Source organism: Cydia fagiglandana, chromosome 26 (assembly GCF_963556715.1).
Source record: "Cydia fagiglandana chromosome 26, ilCydFagi1.1, whole genome shotgun sequence".
NCBI classification, from domain to species: domain Eukaryota; kingdom Metazoa; phylum Arthropoda; class Insecta; order Lepidoptera; family Tortricidae; genus Cydia; species Cydia fagiglandana.
In genome coordinates this window covers 7,431,978-7,451,887 of record NC_085957.1, presented here as the reverse complement: position 1 = coordinate 7,451,887, position 19,910 = coordinate 7,431,978, and the positions used below count along the sequence as shown (strand labels likewise).

At 39.8% G+C, this 19,910-nt stretch overlaps 3 protein-coding genes across 3 annotated transcripts in view; 1 reads left to right on the top strand and 2 right to left on the bottom strand.

The window, feature by feature from the left end:
* LOC134677476 (uncharacterized) overlaps positions 1-13,710 on the bottom strand; it is a 343,898-nt gene extending 330,188 nt beyond the window's left edge. Inside the window, exon 1 of the mRNA XM_063535957.1 lies at positions 13,705-13,710. The gene's annotated coding sequence lies outside the window, so the exon portion shown is untranslated. The remainder of the gene's footprint in view (positions 1-13,704) is intronic.
* LOC134677432 (uncharacterized) lies at positions 147-6,691 on the top strand. Its single transcript, XM_063535899.1, has 6 exons — positions 147-349; positions 1,147-1,300; positions 1,951-2,403; positions 3,539-3,760; positions 5,418-5,469; positions 6,577-6,691. The coding sequence occupies exons 1-6, from the start codon at positions 227-229 to the stop codon at positions 6,689-6,691; spliced, it is 1,119 nt and encodes a 372-aa protein (XP_063391969.1). The 5' UTR covers positions 147-226.
* On the bottom strand, positions 8,170-17,407 carry LOC134677436 (zinc finger protein 648-like). The gene is made up of 5 exons (XM_063535905.1): positions 17,266-17,407; positions 12,104-12,220; positions 11,202-11,366; positions 9,635-9,755; positions 8,170-8,761 (listed from the first exon to the last, which is right to left on the bottom strand). Exons 2-5 carry the CDS (start codon positions 12,214-12,216, stop codon positions 8,174-8,176), a joined length of 987 nt encoding a protein of 328 aa, XP_063391975.1. The 5' UTR covers positions 12,217-12,220; positions 17,266-17,407; the 3' UTR covers positions 8,170-8,173.
* Positions 17,408-19,910: the final 2,503 nt, after the last annotated feature.

Sequence of the window (19,910 nt, the reverse complement as noted above, 5' to 3'; positions counted from 1 at the left end):
TTAGAATTGACTCGATGAGTATTAATTGTCTGTCGTAAGAAAAGTACAGTCAGCGATAAAAGCTTGTACCAAAAATGAAATATTTGCCATAAACTTATATTATTTACAGTCGACTGTACAACAACAATGTGCAACATTTATATTTTCAGTAACTAACTAAGATGTGTAATAGAAAAAGTATGAGTTTTACCAGAACATGATTAAGTGACATATGTAATTAGCTATAATGCTAATCAAATACATAATTATATTGTATATAATAACGCCAGACTATAATTATAGTCTGTCTATAAGAAAGGATATCGAATTTGCTAAACAGTTTTTGAAATATCACGGGATATCAGATGAGGTAAGATTACTGAATACCGGGTGTGGTTTGATTTTTAATACACTTTAAAGTTTATTCTAAGACGCAATGTATTGCGAATTTTGTTATGTTTAAGGCGTGACAAGCAACGTCAATCACAATGATATGTCGTGGCGGTGGCGTCCATTGAAGATAATATTTATTGTGTATGAAAAACAGGGAGTCTAAATACTTCGTAATTTTTAAAAGTTGTTGAACAAAAGCGTCACCTTTTGAGGAGTACAATCTATGTTTTAATTATTTGCTCGTGTTAAGGTGGCCACTGACGAGCCTTCCAACAGTCCAAATAGCGTGGCTGCAATCCAAAATCGGTCCGTGAATGTCAAAAACATACAATGTTTAATATTAGGATGCCGTCCATTTGGAAGAATCCATTGTAACGGCATCCATTTGGAAGGCTCGTCAGTGGCCTGCTTTACAGGCCACACCCGGTATATGGTATTTAACCCACTGCAAGTAACCTATCATTCGAAGGGTTCTCTATCCGACGCGCTTTTCGCTACAAACGGGAAAAACCGTGTAATCTGCTCGTAGCGCTCAGGCCCTGGCAGTGTATTTGTTAAGACTGCCCTTTAACCTTTTCGACGCCGTGTCAAACACAAAAGCTGTCTCTCGGACGCCACGTCACCGAAGTGTCAAAACTGAAATTGAACTTTATGCACATGCACGTAGGTCTATGTTGCTCTGTGGTCTGGACCTGCGTGCGGATATATCGGTCATTGACGTCCAAAGGGTTAAAGTGGTTAGTAAATATGGTAATGTAGCTTTTCTTCTTCCAGAATGTATGCGTAAAAAAGTACATAGAAGAAGTATGCTCAAATGATCAAAAAGAAGTATGCAGCGCTCGGCTCTTAGGAAAGAAAGTGGAGTTTAAACAATTCGACAACCCGTGTTACATGGATTTTAATAACTTTTGCGATTCTCAAGACAACAGTACGTGAGACACAGACATGTTAAATACATTAAAACGAGTCACTTACATATTTTAAGCCGAAGACTTTAACATGTATCGCTCTATAATGAGGAGCATCAACGGGAGCACGCGTTGGCACGTTGGCAGACAGACACAGGCTTTAATCATCAACTAGAAATACTCTCGCTTATTTTAAGTTGATTAATATTTTAATATTTTTATTTACATAGGTACATTACAACAGTGAGATTATTTACCTTTGGCAAAATTCTTTGTGAAAAAAATCTCAGTGGTTACCATTGTAAGACTGAAATAAATGTTATACTCGTATACTAAGAAAAAGTGACCAAAGCCAGGCGTGGCTCACTCCGCGATTTCGTCGCTTAGCTAAAAGTACATCCGTTCCACGCCAATTTTGGTGGCTAGCCATAAGCCGCGCGTGGCGCTGTCGCCACCTAGCGGACATACCTGTCCTGATCGTAACAGATGCGCTTTGTTAGAGAGTGAGTCTTCTGTACCTAGTACTATTATTTATTCTGTGACAACACGCACCGCGCTAGTTGTGTGCATGCGCAGTTGATCTGGTACCTCGGCAGAGGGGAAATAGTGCGAATACTGCGAATGTCGACTCCCCTTCCGTGTTGCTCGAAGCACCTTTTTTTTATTATAGTATGGGCTATCAAAAATCCTGGTCCCTGTATAATGAACGATGAAATGAGACGATTCGCGAAAGAAATTGAAAAAATAGTGGTACCTTCCCCCGAAATAGCAAATGACGATGACCTAATAGACGACACAACTGGAACAAATGAAGTGACAGATGAAACGACATATGAAACAACAACCGATGCAACTGAATCAGTCACAGAGTCGACTGATGAAACTGAATTCATCACAGAGTCGACTGATGAAACTGAATTAATCACAGAGTCGACTGATGAAACTGAATTTATCACAGAATCGACTTATGAAACTGAAACTATAGATGAAACTGAGACCACAACTGAAACCACATATGAAACTACAACTGATGAAACTGTCACAGTAGCATCTACAATTAAAATGAATGGTGATGACAATTTAAGGATGGGAGATGAAATTGGTAAAATAGTTTATGATGATGGTGAGTACTGAAACCAAATCTCATTTATTTTCAGGTAACTAATTCCTTACTGGCATTTTGCCACGGCTCATGGGAGTCTGGGGTCCGCTTGACAACTGAGCATTTCTCAAATAGTTTGTGCATTTCGAACACCTCTTAGATTTCTATAAAAATTGGTATGCTGGTAAAGTTCATGAAGCTGAACAACTTCCACTATTTCCCAAAATGTCCCAGAAAGTTTCTATGAAACGTTCCTGTTTTGTTACCAGATTTCCTTACACATTTGGTAACAAAAAAGGAATGAGACTTTTTGAGAAATGCTCACCTACTTAATTCCGAGAATTGACGCAGGGACTATACTTCGTTTTTTTTAGCATTAGAAATTAGGTAAACAATCTTGACGTGTCTTTTAATTGAAAAACACATTTTAAAAATAAGTTACGGCAAATATGTAACAATTATGAATCTAATACGATCATTTATATTCTTCTGCTTTCATAAGTAATAGTTTTATATTTTTATAAAGCGTTTTTCAATTAAAAGACATGTCAAGATCGCTTACCTTCTTGCAAGTTCTTTCTAATGCTAAAAAAAACGAACTATAGTTACTTAATACGAAAGCGACTGCCATCTGACCTGCCAACCCAGAGGGATTAGTCTGGTTTCCTGGCGATGTTTTCCTTCATCGAAAAGCAATTGGTAAATATCAAATGGTATTTCGTACATAAGTTCCGAAAAACTCATTGGCACGAGCCGGGGTTTGAACTCGCGACCTCCGAATTGAATGTCGCACGGTCTTACCGCTAGGCCACCAGCGCTCGGCCCATAGATACCTACTGTCAAAGATCAAATATTACCAGGGGTGCGAAACTCCTGACTTCGGTCAAACTCGGTTCAGCATTGCTCCGAGCAATTATTAGGGTTGGCACCACTTGACTTCCTTTTGCGTGCACGACCACAGATAAGATAATCACTTGATTTTTGACAACCCTAAATAGCCGAAAGGTATAGTGGCATATATTAGAATGGGACAGCATGATTCGACCCTGAACCGCTGTTAAAGTTCGTTTTTGTAGGAAGTTTGCTTTCTGTACGGTAGTACTATTCATTATTCTGTGATATTACGTTACTCTATAAACTTTGTTGTCTATTTTAGGCTCCAAGTTAGCTCTTAGGCAGGAAAACTCGACCCGTTTTCCCCCAATGAAAGGAATAAAAACATATAAAGGTGAACCGTGCGAAAAATATGTAAAACCGTGCCCGATTCTCTATTTCCCTGTATGCATATACTACGAGAGGGAGAACCCGGATAATGTCACGTATTTCTACTTTATTAACAGCTGTGAAGCGAGGCAGTGGACTTGCTATCATCCTGAGCGTAAGTGGAACTATTAGCCCCATCTTCCCCTTATATAATAGACTAAGGAAACGGCTAAGTCACATATTTTGACAAAGGTGTAGAGTTTATGAAGTTAGGGTGTGTAGAGTTAGAAGCTTGGCTCTACATAAGATTTGAATTACTGTGGCCGTTATATTATAACAACAAATACTAAAAAGTACGGAACCCTCGGTGCGCGAGTCCGACTCGCACTTGTCCGGTTTTTATTAATGGTGTCAAGTCTCTATCACATATCATGATATCACACATCATGTATCATAGTCTTTCTCTATCACTCTTCCATATTTGTGCGATAGTGACAATTGCGTTTCATTCATTTAAAAATAGATAGTGGCAAAATCATTTCCTATGCAGATGACACTGCCCTACTTTTTTCCGCAAAGTCAATAAACGAGGTCTACGAGTACGCACAACGCGGATTTAATGCTGTAACTAACTGGCTTAAACTTCACCTACTAACACTGAATTCTGACAAAACGAAGTTTATAAGATTCTCCATGCGGAAAACAGAGCCGGATGCACATAACATCAAACTTTACGCACATAACTGTAAGGAAAAATCGAATAATCTCTGTTCATGTCAATCACTAGCTAATACTGACAAAATTAAGTATTTGGGAGTCATGATAGATGAAACCCTCTCCTTCAAAAATCACATTGAAACATTGTGCAATAGAGTTCGAAAGTTAATGTTTGTTTTCAAAAAACTTCGTTCAATCGCTAACCCAAATTTAATCAAGCAAGTATATTTTGCACTATGTCAATCGATACTAACTTACTGCATTTCTTCCTGGGGTGGCACAGCGAAAACTACACTCCTAACCCTAGAAAGAGCCCAGAGAGCCTTACTAAAGGTAGCTACCTCCCGGCCCTTCTTATACCCTACTGACCTCCTTTATAAATCATGTGAAGTACTAACAGTTCGTCAATTATATATATTAAGCACAACACTAAAGCAGCACGCCAGAACTCCTTTCAACTCTGAATATAGATATAAAAGGCGCAAAGATATTATATGTATCCAAACAGTACAAAGAAAACACATTATTTCATCTAGATTTTTTGTCTTTTTGGGCCCATTTTTGTACAACAGGCTAAATGCAATACTAGACTTATACTCACAAAGCTATGCGTGTTGTAAGAACACACTACGACGCGCCCTTCAAAAAATGACGTACGATGATACAGAGAACCTACTAATAGTCGTAAAATGATTACCTAATTCTGTTCTCTGATGTGAAGAACCTACTTCTTTGTTAAGGTGATATACAGTTGTTTTGTGTAATAAATATAGTTCATAATTAAGTGAATAATTAAAAATAAATAAATTTAATATTGTCCTTCGCTGCCTGAAACACAGGGAATCCTAGTTCAGGCATCTGTAAACCACGTGTCTCTATGTAAATTCTTAGTCTTTAAGAAGAATCATTGTACTATACTTTTCTCAATAAATTATTTGTATTTGTTGTATTTGTATTTGTATTCGCTATGGCTATGGATTCGCTATTGGAGCGTATGCGGCCTTGGCTAAGCACCCTGATCTTCTAAAGTCCTAACACACTACCGCACCGCACCGAGAAATTGGTGCGGTGCGGTAGTGTGTTACGGCTTTTAAAACGCTCGCTCATTCTTCCAGATCCAATACATGGCTCGAGCAGTTTAAGAGCTGGATACTGCGCTCACATACAGTAAGTTTAACTTATAGAAGGTAATTAGAGAGAGAGATAAATTTTATTTAACCTTTTGGACGCCAATGACCGATATATAAGCACCGCAAGTTCAACGCCAAAGACTGATGATTAAGTGATTAATCGGTCACAGACCACAGAGCAACATAGACCTACGTGCATTCGCATGAAGTTCAATTTCAGTTTTGACACTTCGGTGACGTGGCGTTCGGGTGACTGCTTTTGTGTTTGATACGGCGTTGAAAAGGTTAACATACAAACATTATTGGTAGATATAGTTAAAAACCGGGCAAATGCGAGTTGGACTCGCGCACGAAGGGTTCCGTACCATAAAGCAACAAAAAAACGGAAAAAAATGCAAAAAGAAAACGGTCACCCATCCAAGTACTGACCACGCCCGACGTTGCTTAACTTTGGTCAAAAATCACGTTTGCTGATGTATGTCACGTTTGCTGAGCCCCACTTAAATCATTATTTTATTCTGTTTTTAGTATTTATTGTTATAGCGGCAACAGAAATACATCATCTGTGAAAATTTCAACTGCCTTGCTATCACGGTTCGTGAGATACAGCCTGGTGACAGACAGACGGACAGACGGACGGACGGACGGACAGCGAAGTCTTAGTAATAGGGTCCCGTAAAACCCTTTGGGTACGGAACCCTAAAAACCGACAGCGTATCAAAGTAGATGTCATATCAGTCCACCGGTCGCCACGGCGATACCCTTCTATATCTCAGAATGGGCTGTTACTTAAATTTGAACCTTAACACTATCACGATAAGTGCTTTTTTACGACATGGTTGCTTTGGCACGCGACTAAGACGCCTCTCTTTAAAAGAAACAAAGGTTTTTGTTTAACGGATAAGGGGGGCCTAAAACACAGAAAACTAAAAATCATTCGAGAAAATGTATACATACTATACTAGAATCAGACCAAGAAAAGTCTACAGCGATTTTGATAGCCCACGCAGTGCATATGTTATTTTAAACGTCAAACTTCTATGAAATTATAACGCATAAATAACACTTGCACTGCGTGGGCTATCAAAATCGCTGCAGACTTTTCTTGGACGTACTTTAAATGTCCTATAATATTTATTTATAGGTACATAAACTACGCCCGCTTCGTCCATGTGATATCGGCGTATGGCCACTACGGCTGGCTACAGGGGCCATGGCGCTTCAACCACATTCTGAAGCCCCACGAGCGCGTTAACTAATCCCCCACAAACAGGGGCCCTGTTCAACCACATCCTGTAGCCCCACAAGCAATTAACTAAGCTCCCACGGCGTGGGGCCACTACGGGTGGCTAGAAGGGCCCTGTTCACATCCTGAAGCCCCACGAGCGCGTTAACTAATCCCTCAGCGTGGGGCCACTACGGCTGGCTACAGGGGCCACTACGGCTGGCTACAGGGGCCCTGTTCAACCACATCCTGAAGCCCCACGAGCGCGTTAACTAATCCCTCAGCGTGGGGCCACTACGGCTGGCGACAGGGGCCCTGTTCAACCACATCCTGTGGACACACGAGCGCGTTAACTAATCCCTCAGCGTGGGGCCACTACGGCTGGCTACAGGGGCCCTGTTCAACCACATCCTGTAGCCACACGAGCGCCCTAACTAATCCCTCAGCGTGGGACCACTACAGCTGACTACAGGGGCCCTGTTCAACCACATCCTGTAGCCACACGGGCGCGTTAACTAATCCCTCGGCGTGGGGCCACTACGGCTGGCTACAGGGGCCCTGTTCAACCACATCCTGTAGTCACACGAGCGCGTTAACTAATCCCTCAGCGTGGAGCCACTAGGGCTGGCTACAGGGGCCCTGTTCACCACATCCTGTAGTCACACGAGCGCGTTAACTAATCCCTCAGCGTGGGGCCACTACGGCTGGCTACAGGGGCCCTGTTCAACCACATCCTGTAGTCACACGAGCGCGTTAACTAATCCCTCACACGTCGGAGTGGGGCCACTACGGCTGGCTACAGGGGGCTATTTTTAAATGTATTTATCTTTGTTATTCTTGGGCATAGACTAGGAATCCTTTAGACCGAGCTTAGAGCAATTATTTCATGCAACCGATGATGCCAAAAATTCGGGGGAGCGCGGGACGAGGTGAGCGAAGTCCCGTGCCGTGATTGGTCCGTTCAAAGACACGGACGTCACACAAAGACACTTTCGACTCAAACATGGAGTAAAATTACCGTATACGTGGCAGAGGGGGTAGCGCGACTATGCTCAGTCTGGAGGATGTTTTGTCTGTTCTTGGGTGTGTTCTTGTCTAAATAACATACGCGATAAAATGTATTTAAGTTTTATTGTTTACAATATTGTAAATATAAAATGTTGTAATAAATTATACAATATTCATTGCCTTTTATTTTTCATACTTTTTAACAACCACTTATTAATACTATTATTAGATGTAGCGTTCTTTTGCGTCTCTAGTTAAAATATAGGGACCGTGCGCGTTGGACAGTCTGCCATCTTGTGGCCTGAATCGGAAACACATGTGCACATGTACATTGCCAAAGCAAGTGCTACCATCTACCGTTCTCGTCGGTACGTTTCCTTGTGCATAGTAAGTTCTGCCATCTTGTGGGCTACATCGGAAGCATAAACGACACATTTTCGCCTCGCGCCAAAAATCTGACGACTCCTATGCTCTAGTTCATACACGAGGCCTATATTAGTCTAAGATTTCACGCCATTATACCGTGCTTCCTCAAAATACTTATATCTATAACACTTTCATCAACCTCTTGCTTAGGGTGATGTATCAAATGCAGCAGAATCTTCGCCATCGTACTAGAAGTCCAACCACAGATCTGACAGTTAAAACTGCCCCATTTGACATTATCATCTGTCACACCGTGCTCTTTAACCATATGCCGTTTCAAGAACGGCCTCGAACAGCTCTTAAAATCGCAATCTTTACATTTAAACTTATGGGTGCGTTCGTGTTTTTTGAACGCGGCCAAATCTTGAAATTGGAATTTGCAGCTGTCAAATTTTAGCCAATCAGCGTCCGTGTGAGTTTCTTCGTGTCTTTTGAGGGCTTTTGAATGTCTTCCAATAAAATCGCATTGCTTACATTTTAGAGGGTTGTTGGGTCTATGGATTAATTCGTGTTTTTTTAAGTTTTTCTTCGACGCGCTCTTGTAATCGCATTGGGAGCATTTGAATGGTTTAATCCCTTGGTGGATGCGAACGTGTTCCTCGAATAGACTTTTGTTGTATGTACTGTAGTCGCACATGTAGCATTGGAAGGGATTTTCGCCTTTATGGACCTGAAAATAGGGAATGTTATGATTAGATTTTCTTTATTTTTCTTTATTTATCTTTCTTCTTAGGCTAGGTCATTTATAATATGAATATAAAAGTAAAATATAAAAACACTTACAAAACAATAAAAAATACATATAAACACATTATAAAAAACCTAACCTAGGGTGCCGCCGGCAACGGGGCAGGGCCCAGGCTGCCGGTGGTCAGGGCTGCAGAGTGAGGAACCGACGTACTATACGCGCCGTGTCCAAAATTACCGCCTTCTGCATCTGACCCTTGATCCAGCCACCCAGCGAGAGTCTCTCTAGGTGTTGGTCGAGACTCTTCGCTATGATTTTCTTTATTTATTATTAAAATAAGCGTGGTCCAGCACGCATTTGGCCAGTTTTCTGTTCTGTTCCACTTGCACGAATTAAGTATACATATTTAGGTGTTTGATTGTAAGATTTACAGTTTAAATAATATATTTCGGGGATCTTAAAGATTTCGATGTAATTTGCTATATGGAGGTCTTCTGGGGCGATAAATCGAGCTAGCTAGGTGTTATCTCTGGGAAAACGCGCAATTTTTGAGTTTTTATATGCTTCTCCCAGATATTTAGGTATTATGTAAAAAAAGAAAATCCAGTTTGGTGCAGCCGACCCTAAATCGTCTAATAAAAGTTTCGGTTTCGGCCGAAAATGATTCACAAGGTAAGGTGGATGCAGTACGGGTCGCTTCCAACCGGTACGTATGGAGGTCCAAGGGCTCCCCCTTGGACTTACACAAACGGGCCTCCGCCTATGTTCAGCAGTGAACGTCTTATGGCTGAGATGATGATGATGATGATGAGACCCGTTTGTGTAATTAAATACGAAAATGATTCGTCTACCTACCTTTTTGATGTGACGCAGCATTTTTTCCTCGTTTTCTGCGGTGTAGCGCTGGCATTCGGGACAGCGCACCCGGCGCGGCACCGGCGCCAAGTCTGCCTCGTCCGCTTTCTCTGATGCAGCCCTAGAAGCACAGAACACAGCATGGTATAATAATATACTCCGCCTGGTACCACAGAATAAATAATAGTACTACCGTACAGAAAGGAAACTTCCTACAAAACCGAAGTTTGACAGCGGTTCAGGGTCGAATCATGCTATCCCTTTTTAATACATGACACTATCCCTTTCGGCTATTTAGGGTTGTCAAAATTCAAGTGATTATCTTATCTGTGGTCGTGCACGCAAAAGGAAGTCAAGTGGTGCCAACCCTAAAAATTGCTCGGAGCAATGCTGAGCCGAGTGGAGCCGAGTTTGGCCGAAGTCAGGAGATTCGCACCCCTGCTGGTACTCTCTTCCCGTCTTTTCTAGGTCACCTTACTGACACAAGCCTACGTCATCATGCGACAGCGCTATATGATAATATGCGATAGCGCTATATATAGCGGCCATGTTATTGTGACGTAGGCTTGTGTCACTCTGGGAAGAGAAGACCATGTTTTATTAGACTATGGAACACAGTAAGAATTGGGTTGGCATGTACTTAGAGGTAATTTGTTCCATGGCGAAAGGTACCTTATGGCGGCTGGCGCTTATGTTGCATAGCGCCGCAATAATATTGGAGCGGCGTTAATAATAGCGTAAGCGCCAACCGCCATAATATACCTTTACCCGTGGGACGTCACATTTACAGATGGCGCCAGCATGGGTTATACCTGGCAATCTTTAGGATCACTCGTGCATTTGTCTGTCTGTCCGTCTGTCACAGCCTATTTTCTCCGAAACTACTGAATCAATTTAGTTGAAATTTCGTACACATATGTAAAGTCTGTGACCCAAAGACGGATTTCTCATGGATCCCATCATCAGAACTCAAGCTTGACAAAAATGCGGCTTAAAAACTTAACTTGCATAGCAAACATAACGAAGAGGACAAATCCTGAACTACGCGTCGTTGAAGAGTTCCGTTCTGATTTTTAAAAAAAAAGACGGACATGTAACGTAGACAAATTAATTTTAAACATGGGGGCCACTTTTGGGGGGTAAATGAGAAAATTAAAAAATAAGTTTAGAAGTAATTTAAGAAAATAGGCAAATAATTACCATTCCCCCCTTTATCCCCGAAATTACTGGGTTTACAATTTTGATAAAAATACACAAAATAGGTTTTCACAGGAAAACCTATTAGAAGTGTGCAGTCAAGCGCGAGTCGGACTTAATTACTTAGCGTTTGATCCGACCTTTACGGGATTGTTTAAAGACATTTCACTCACGTTTCACATCAAAAAATTAATTGTAAAAAATTGTTGAATGCACGGAACCCTTGGAACGCGAGTCCGACTCGCACTTTTGGAATTATATTGCCTGGATGCGAAATCCCATAGAACAAAACTTGAGATCGGTAAAACCTATGCTGGCGCCATCTATAAAAATATAAAAACCTTTAACAGTCGCATCAGTAAGTACTTACTTCCTGGTCCCACTCGACTTTTTAGCTTCACTTTGACCGGCCTCATTTTGGGTTGCCGGCATTTCTTGGCTCGAAGCCAAAGCTTGGCTTGAAGCTTGAGTTGGTTGATGCGCCATTGGAGGGAACTGGCTTGTTCCCGGATCATATGCGTGGCTTTCCCCGGTGCTATTTGAATAAAGGAATGAATGAATGAATACATTTATTTTCAGGCAACTATTGGCCCATAGATAAATACCTAAAAACTAGCATACATATAATTACAAAATATATCTTAAAACTAAAAACACACAATTATGGCTGCGATGCAGTTCTCATAATAAATGGTCATGTATAAGATTTTTTTGTCAAATCAATTGAAATTTTTCATAAAAGCAAGGTTGACGAAATATAGAGTGAGCCGATGTCGAACAAGTTTGAACAAGATACGCTCATTTTATATTTCGTCAACTTTACCTACTTATATGATAATTTTCAATAAAAGAGGTGCCAGGACTGACAGCCTGATAGGTAGGGTACCTACTAAGAGATGCCCCGAATAGTGGTTTTGGCCGAATACCGAATATTAGGCCCCTCTCGGCCGAAGCGCCGAATATTCGGCATGACATGCGAACATTTTGAGTCACAATTATTTTGGAAACTGTTGTTTGCTAAGATATAGGTAGGTAGGTGGGGTCGAAAAGTGCTCGAGTGGAGACCACGGACTAGCAAGCGCAGCGTAGGACGTCCACCCACAAGATGGACAGACGACCTTGTTAAGGTCGCCGGAAGACGCTGGATGCGGGTCGCTTCCAACCGGCACGTATGGAGATCCATGGGGGAGGCCTATGTTCAGCAGTGGACGTCTTATGGCTGAGATGATGATGATGATGATGAGGTAGGTACATATTTTTAAACTTTGTTACCTGGTCTCGCCTTTGTCTTGAATCAGGTTTTGGCACATTCCTTGGGCAAGAATATACCGGTCGGGTGTTCGTTCCACGTCTATGAAGACCGGTACACTCCCATACGGGTCCATGCTTCTGAAAAAAAAAATATAAGAGGCCTTAGTTAGAGCATACTTTCAGTACCTAACTTTCCCTTCTGCCAAAAACCTTATATACCGGGTGTGGCCTGTAATATGAGCAAAAAATTAAACTGTAGGCTGTACTCCTCATACTGACCAACATATGTTCAGCGAGTTTTAAAAATAACTTGTGGTTTGATTTTTAATACACTTTAAAGTTTATTCTAAGACGCAAGGTATTGGGAATTTTGTTATGTTTAAGGCGTAACAAGCAACGTCAATCACAATGATATGGCGTGGCGATGGCGTCCATTGAAGATAATATTTATTTTGTATGAAAAATAGGGAATCTAAATGCTTCATAATTTTTAAAAGTTGTTGAACAAAAGTGTCACCGTTTGAGGAGTACAATCTACGAGTATGTTTTAATTATTTGCTCGTGTTACAGGCCACACCCGGTATTTCCAAGTGTGATACCTAAGTTTGTGTGCGTCAAAATGAGAATTTGTTAATTTTTATTTAAATGTGCGTGTGTGTTTGTCTTTCGACACAGATCTTTATTGCAGGTGTGAGTAATATTTCGGCGTCTCTCCGCAGTATAAGGCAGACATATTTAAAAAAATATTGAAAGGTTCATAAAGTATAAGATCCTTTTTAATTTCATATATAAATGAACTTAGCAAATGCACAATGATACAAATGTTTACTTTGAAATTTGAACTGAAATTACAAACGGCCCATATCAATCCAAATATGGAAGCCAAGCAACGTTGGCAAGTTGGCAACGTGACCTATGTCACAGAATAAAATTAATAGTACTTAGGTACAGAACATAGTCTAATAAAACATGGTCTTCTCTTCCCAGAGTAACACAAGCCTACGTCACAATAACATGGCCGCTATTACGTATAGCGCTATCGCATGATAAATAACATGTAAAACTAAATAAATAACGTTTAATTAATTAGGCAAAAATTAAATAGTAACATCCGGTTAAACATAATGCTAACGCAACCACGCCACGCCGTTTTGTAATAAAATAACTATATTGCTTAGTTTTAAGTTTATAAAATACATATACGTATGCTAGTCTTTAAGGTATTTGTATGGGCCTTGTTGCCTGATTTAAATTACGCCTACGCCTCGGCTAGTATGTGGCCATGAGTAAGCCCATTCATAATAAAAAAATTACTAAATAAATTATTGTTTCAATTGTCCCCAGTCTACCCTAATACACATGGGTGGATCTTTGGATGTAGAATCAGCTTATTTTCCAATCAGGTTTCGTCAAGGATAGTCTATTACTTACATTATTTTAAAAGATACATTTATTTATGTGATTTAAATTTCTATTAAGTATATATAACTTAAAAATAAGACCATGCGGTTATTTTTGTATTTATGTACTGTGCTTTCTCTAGCATATGGTGTACATGGTAATTCCATCGGTGATTTCATTTATCGCAACTCTGTAAGTATTTAAATTTTATATTTTTTAACTGACTTGCAAAAAATCCTTCCTTCTTCCTCGCGTTATCCCGACATTTTGCCACGGCTCATGGGAGCCTGGGTCCGCTTGACAACTAATCCCAATGATTTGATGTAGGCACTAGTTTTTAAGGAACGACTGCCATCTGACCTTTCATTTCAACCCAGAGGGGAAACTAGGCTTTATTGGGATTGGGTTTCCTCACGATGTTTTCCTTCACCGAAAAGCTACTGGCAAATATCAAATGATATTTCGTACATAAGTTCCGAAAAACTCATTGGTACAAGCCGAGGTTTGCACCCGCGACCTCCGGATTGAAATTCGCACGCTCTTACCGCTAGGCCACCAGAAGGCCGATTTTTGATTTTCGACCGCTCGAATTCGTGTATTTCGTTCCTTAATATCTCCAGTACCAAGCATTAAAATTCTACTAATAGAATTGAAAACGAGTGGTCAATACCACTCGATTCTAAATTTCTATCGCTCGTATTTCATAAATTAGCATTTCGCTGTTTTCCACCGATTTTCGAGTCACGAAATCGAACGCTCGAAATTCAAAAATCGGCCCCCAGCTTGCAAAAATTAGGATAAACGTGCAAGGATAAGCTATATACTCTTCAAACTGCTGAATCGATTTCTATGAAACATAGCCAACACCGCAGGAAAAGGAGGTGGCCATAGGAACTCTGTGGAAGAACCACGTAACCTAATCGTGTTTGGGTTTGTTAGAATTGTCTGGATGAGTATTTGTTGCTTTAGGTAAAAAAAAACCGGGCAAGTGCGAGTTGGACTCGCGCACGAAGGGTTCCGTACCATAAAGCAAAAAAAAACGGAAAAAAATGCAAAAAGAAAACGGTCACCCGTCCAAGTACTGACCACGCCCGACGTTGCTTAACTTTGGTCAAAAATCACGTTTGCTTGTATGGGAGCCCCACCTAAATCTTTATTTTATTCTGTTTTTAGTATTTGTTGTTATAGCGGCAACAGAAATACATCATCTGTGAAAATTTCAACTGTCTAGCTATCACGGTTCGTGAGATACAGCCTGGTGACAGACAGACGGACGGACGGACGGACGTACGGACGGACAGCGAAGTCTTAATAATAGGGTCCCGTTTTACCCTTTGGGTACGGAACCCTAAAAAGTACAGTCAGCGATAATAAGTTTATCTAAAATATTTTTTCGCGAATTCGGGGTTGGTTCTATGGTAAAAGTTGCTCACTATGACCTATAAGTTCACCTAGAAAAATATCAAAAATATGCCTCTAACGCAGTGTACTACGTAGGTCGTAGGCGACAACACGCGAACGCGAAGCGAAGGGTATCGTCTTGGGTCGTCCCATTCGTTTTTCGTCAAGTTCTTAAAATTAGTCCTATTCTGCTTTCGTCACTCATTCTACATTGAAAGCCGCCGACGATTGTGACGAATGTAGAATGAGTGACGAAAGCAGAATAGGACTAATTTAAAAACTTGACGAAAAACGAATGGGACGACCTAAGACGATACCACGCGAAGCGATGCGGCGCGGGGTGAATCAATCCTTTGATACCTATAGAAGTGTCCTACGTGGGCGATCTCGTTGCGAACGTGAACGCCTTGGGCCCGCCGCGCCGCGCCGCGTCGCGTTCGCGAGTTGTTCGCTTACGTAAAACGCAGCGTAAGTCAGGCAGGACCCTAACCTTCCTCGATGTTTTCAGGACACGATAATCTATGTATTTGTAACACTTGCGATAATAGGGGCGATTTCGGCCTGTGTCACTTGGTGCCTGGAATCAGTTCTAGACGTCTTGAGAGCAGGTCTTGTGGTGCTGATTTGGTGCTGTCGTGTAAGTAGAACCAAAATATCTCAAAGACACACTAATATCCTACTAAGGCCCAGCCATTGCCATTGGAATTCGAACTTACACAAAGCAAAAGCGACTCTGTCACAATTGCATAGGATTTAAATTGCCTGCCTGCCTACCTACTGCCTACCTTTTCATGCTGAATGCACAGATAGTTCGTGTTCTTCTCTCGCTCTCACTGAGCGTGAGCGAGATGGAAGTGCGTGCACGAGCGCGGGTATTAAGTTCTTTATTTATGATTTTTAATTAAAAAAAAATTGTCAATAGATCAATATTCGATACGTTCCCTGTTTGAGGGAACGTATTGCCGATTTTTACAAGCAATTTTCATATTTGTAACAATAGTTACAAATTTTTAAAGTGTTTTTTAGACCTATGTTTGTGATTTTTTTCTATCGAGCAAAAGGAAAAAACTCAGTATCCGAATCGTTACAGTCCTCGAGAAAGGCCTCAAGATTGCTAATTAAATTTATCGCAGCCATATTGTGAATCACGTTTGCTGTATGGGAGCCCCACTTAAATCTTTATTTTATTCTGTTTTTAGTATTTGTTGTTGTAGCGGCAACAGAAATACATCATCCGTGAAAATTTCAACTGTCTAGCTATCACGGTTCGTGAGATACAGCCTAGTGACAGACAGACGGATGGACGGACGGACGGACGGACGGACAGCGAAGTCTTAGTAATAGGGTCCCGTTTTACCCTTTGGGTATGGAACCCTAAAAATGGCCCAAAAAGATTATAGAATTATTTATTTTTATCTTAATTTCTTTTAATACAATTTAATATACTTGCCAAAATACCTAGGTTTCAAAACAGAATTGTGTCAAGATGCCTGGATCCTAGAATGCCTTTTTCCTTTAAAATTACCGCATTCTTAATATACCTACACATCTAACCCTTAGTCAGGCGTGGCTCACTCCGCGGTTTCGTCGCTTTGCTACAGGTAGGTAGCTAAAACTCCATCCATTCGACCCCAATTTTGGGGTTTGCCATAAGCCGCGTGTGGCGCTGTCGCCACCTAGCGGCCATATCTGTGCTGATCGTGACTGACGCGTTTTGTTAGAGAGTGAGTCTTCTGTACCTAGTACTATTATTTATTCTGTGACAGTGTCCCAATACCTAAAATTCAAATTTCCTAATACTTTAATGACTACTTAACTACTATTATGACTATAATTTGAGTTTGACATTCAGGTAGACATATTATTGCAAGTAACTCGATTTGAGATTTAGGTCAAATAAAGACGATGGCATTATGAAATTTAGGTGCAAAAAGTATAATATGAAGAGTTGCCGCTAATATAGGAGGAAGTACATCAAAAATGTCCAAATATGCCGAGAGTGGTGCAAGCTAAGCCAATGCCACCAGAGCTAAAATGAGGCCATCTTATAACAAACCTTTTTCATTTCAGTGCATTTTGACTTGCTGCTGTGAAAACGAGGAAGGAAATACAACAGTTTACGTCGCCGGGGCCGATCCGGTCACTAATCAACCTACCAATACCACGGTTATCAATATCGGGGGAGTAACGACCACTCGCACATAACCATTTTAACCAAACAATACCAACATGGAATGGAACGGCGGGATTCCAGTGCGGCACAAGCATTTTTATATTAAATCTATATTTATAGCAAAAATGTTATAATTAAAGTATGTAAACAAACAAGAAATGTAAGCAAAAATGTTATGCCGGCTGTATCTATAGTAAAAGTAAATTACCTGAAATATTCAATAAAGTTGAATCGATATCTTCGTATTTTTACCACTTTTTAACCGGAACTATACACATTAATTAAGATTATTCCTTGGGCAAATAACATTAATGTAGGATAATAACAATAAATTATTTTTTACTGGTAAATAACCACGGTCAATAACGAGAAACAAAAAAGCCTAGGACACTAGGACACCTAGGACATGACAGAATAATAATATGTCAAAAGGTTTTTAACTGTCACTGTCTCAACTTGACATTTTTGTTTCGTTCACCAATTTTAACGATAAATTCTAGAAAAAAAGTGTATCCAGATTAGTAAATATTTCGCCAATCTGATTAAATTGCCCGATCAAATCAGCAGGAGCGGACTGAGACGCCAATTTGGCTCGCCGAGTTCAACCGCCGATAATGACCGATATTACCGATAAAATGAGATGCGGACGCAAGAATACCAAATTGTGAAGCCAGTATTTTCGTTCTGGGGCATTTTTTCAATTTGGAAGGCTCTAATATCACCATAAATCTAAAATTGGTGATTAAATTGGAGCTCACATATCATGCTATAGTTGGTCAAATCAATTTGTCAGTCAGTAAGAATCAGGAAAACTATACTCATCCTTTTCTTTTGGGTGCTAGTAATAGTGTAAAACAAAGATTGTATGGTTCTCTCTGTCTATGATTGAAATGAGACAGTTCTTTGGCAAACTACCTATTATCCTCAGCTCAGTCAGCTCACAAATGTCAAAATACAAAAAATTCGTCAGTAAATAATTATTGATACGTGAACTTATGTCGAGTAATATTAAGGAAATGATTATTCGTTCTTGCTGGTATTAACAAGAACGAATGAAAAAATTAAAATACAGTCCACTAACCCAGCTTAATACTAACAAAACTAAAAAAAAGCTTGTAAAAAGAGCTTGGACTGGCATCAAACTTATCAGAACTGCGGGAAACAAACGATAGCGCCATCTAAAATACATGCAGAGACATCTAGCGACAAATGGTGGAACTAATAATACTTGCCTTTTGGCGTCCGCTCCGCTTTTTGGTCAGCGGTCGACTGAGTTGTGGTTTCCGGGTATATGTATGTTAAATTTATCTGATAATGACCTATGATATTTTATATGTAGATAAGCCATACACTAACATATCAAGCGAAAAAAATGATGCCAACCAATGCTGCCAACGACACGGCAGCATTAGTTACAATTTGTTTACAACTTCATACGCAAATGCGTAAAAGAGACGGCACAATTAAAAGAATACCTAAGTAAAAAAGAGACGGCTAGTGTTTGTCACTTGCGCGTGAATTTAGTAAATCAGTGATACCACCATAACACGACGGCAAACAGTGAATATGGCGCGAAGCGTAAAACTTATTAAGAAAAAAAAAATATCAAAGACTAAGATGTTTGACAGAAGGTGCAAATCATTTTAATGCAGTTTTATGTAGTAATGTACTCGCTACCGAAGTAAAAAGTTTTCATATTTAGTTATGTAAATAAAAGATATTATATTATAATCTTTATTCATAATTTTTCTTATACTATAGAAACATTTTGACAAAAAGCAAACTCAATAACAACAAAATCCTTTATTTTACTAACAATTTTATGTTATTAATAATTGTTACTGTGTGAGAAAATGAAATGCCTGACAATAAATACTAATTTTGTAGTAATCTTTGTATAAACAGCAATATACCTATTTACTTAATTGACGCGACCCGGACAATAATATGGCCAATAATAATCTTTAATTTGCCAATTGTTGTACTTCAAGGGCCCAACCTTTTCTGTTCTCTTTCACGACGCAGCAACTAGTATCATTTCTCTCACCTCGCTCTTTTAAAATGCCGTTTGTCAAAAAAGGACAACCATACTGTTGACAAGGCGGACTTCAAATCAAGTGTTGCCTTTCTTGATGCGCCCACCCTGTGTATGTGTGCGTAAAAGCGTATATGTGTGCTCTTTTAGGGATGTGAAAAGTCGATTTTAATCATGTTATATATCGATAAACGCTACACAGCGGAACGAAATTGCGATTAATTGAAGCTTCAATATCTTCGTTAAACATAAACATTATTGAAATGCTAATGGATAATGAATATATTATAATATAATAATATAATTCAATTATTGCGGAACACCTATTTTAGGAGGTATTTATGTATTTTAATTAAATATCTGAACTTTCCCTTGGTTCCCTGCTGGGGCGTGACTATAAAATTGTGATCTGATAACCACAATAAAGAATAAAAGCGTTTTTGGTCATTTTAGGTATCGTTAAGCCTTTGAAGTAAAATTAAAATTGCAAGAAATGTCGATAGTTTATCGATATGACTTTATCGACATGGCTACAGCAACGTGGGCCACATTGTTAATCGTACACTAAACAAAAGTGGCAACAGTGACAGCTCGCTGAGACTACGTCTATATATATATTATGTCTATGTTGTACTTAAATACAAGAAAAAATGCGTTCAAGTAAAAAACTTCAATATTAAAGTTGAAATTTAAGTATATTTCTTTTATTTGTACGACAAGCACCAAACAATGAATGCAACTTACCATGACGCGTCTGCTATGATAATCTATGTACGCAGTTGGTGCGTCCTTGTCATTCTCACTGATGAGAACATAAA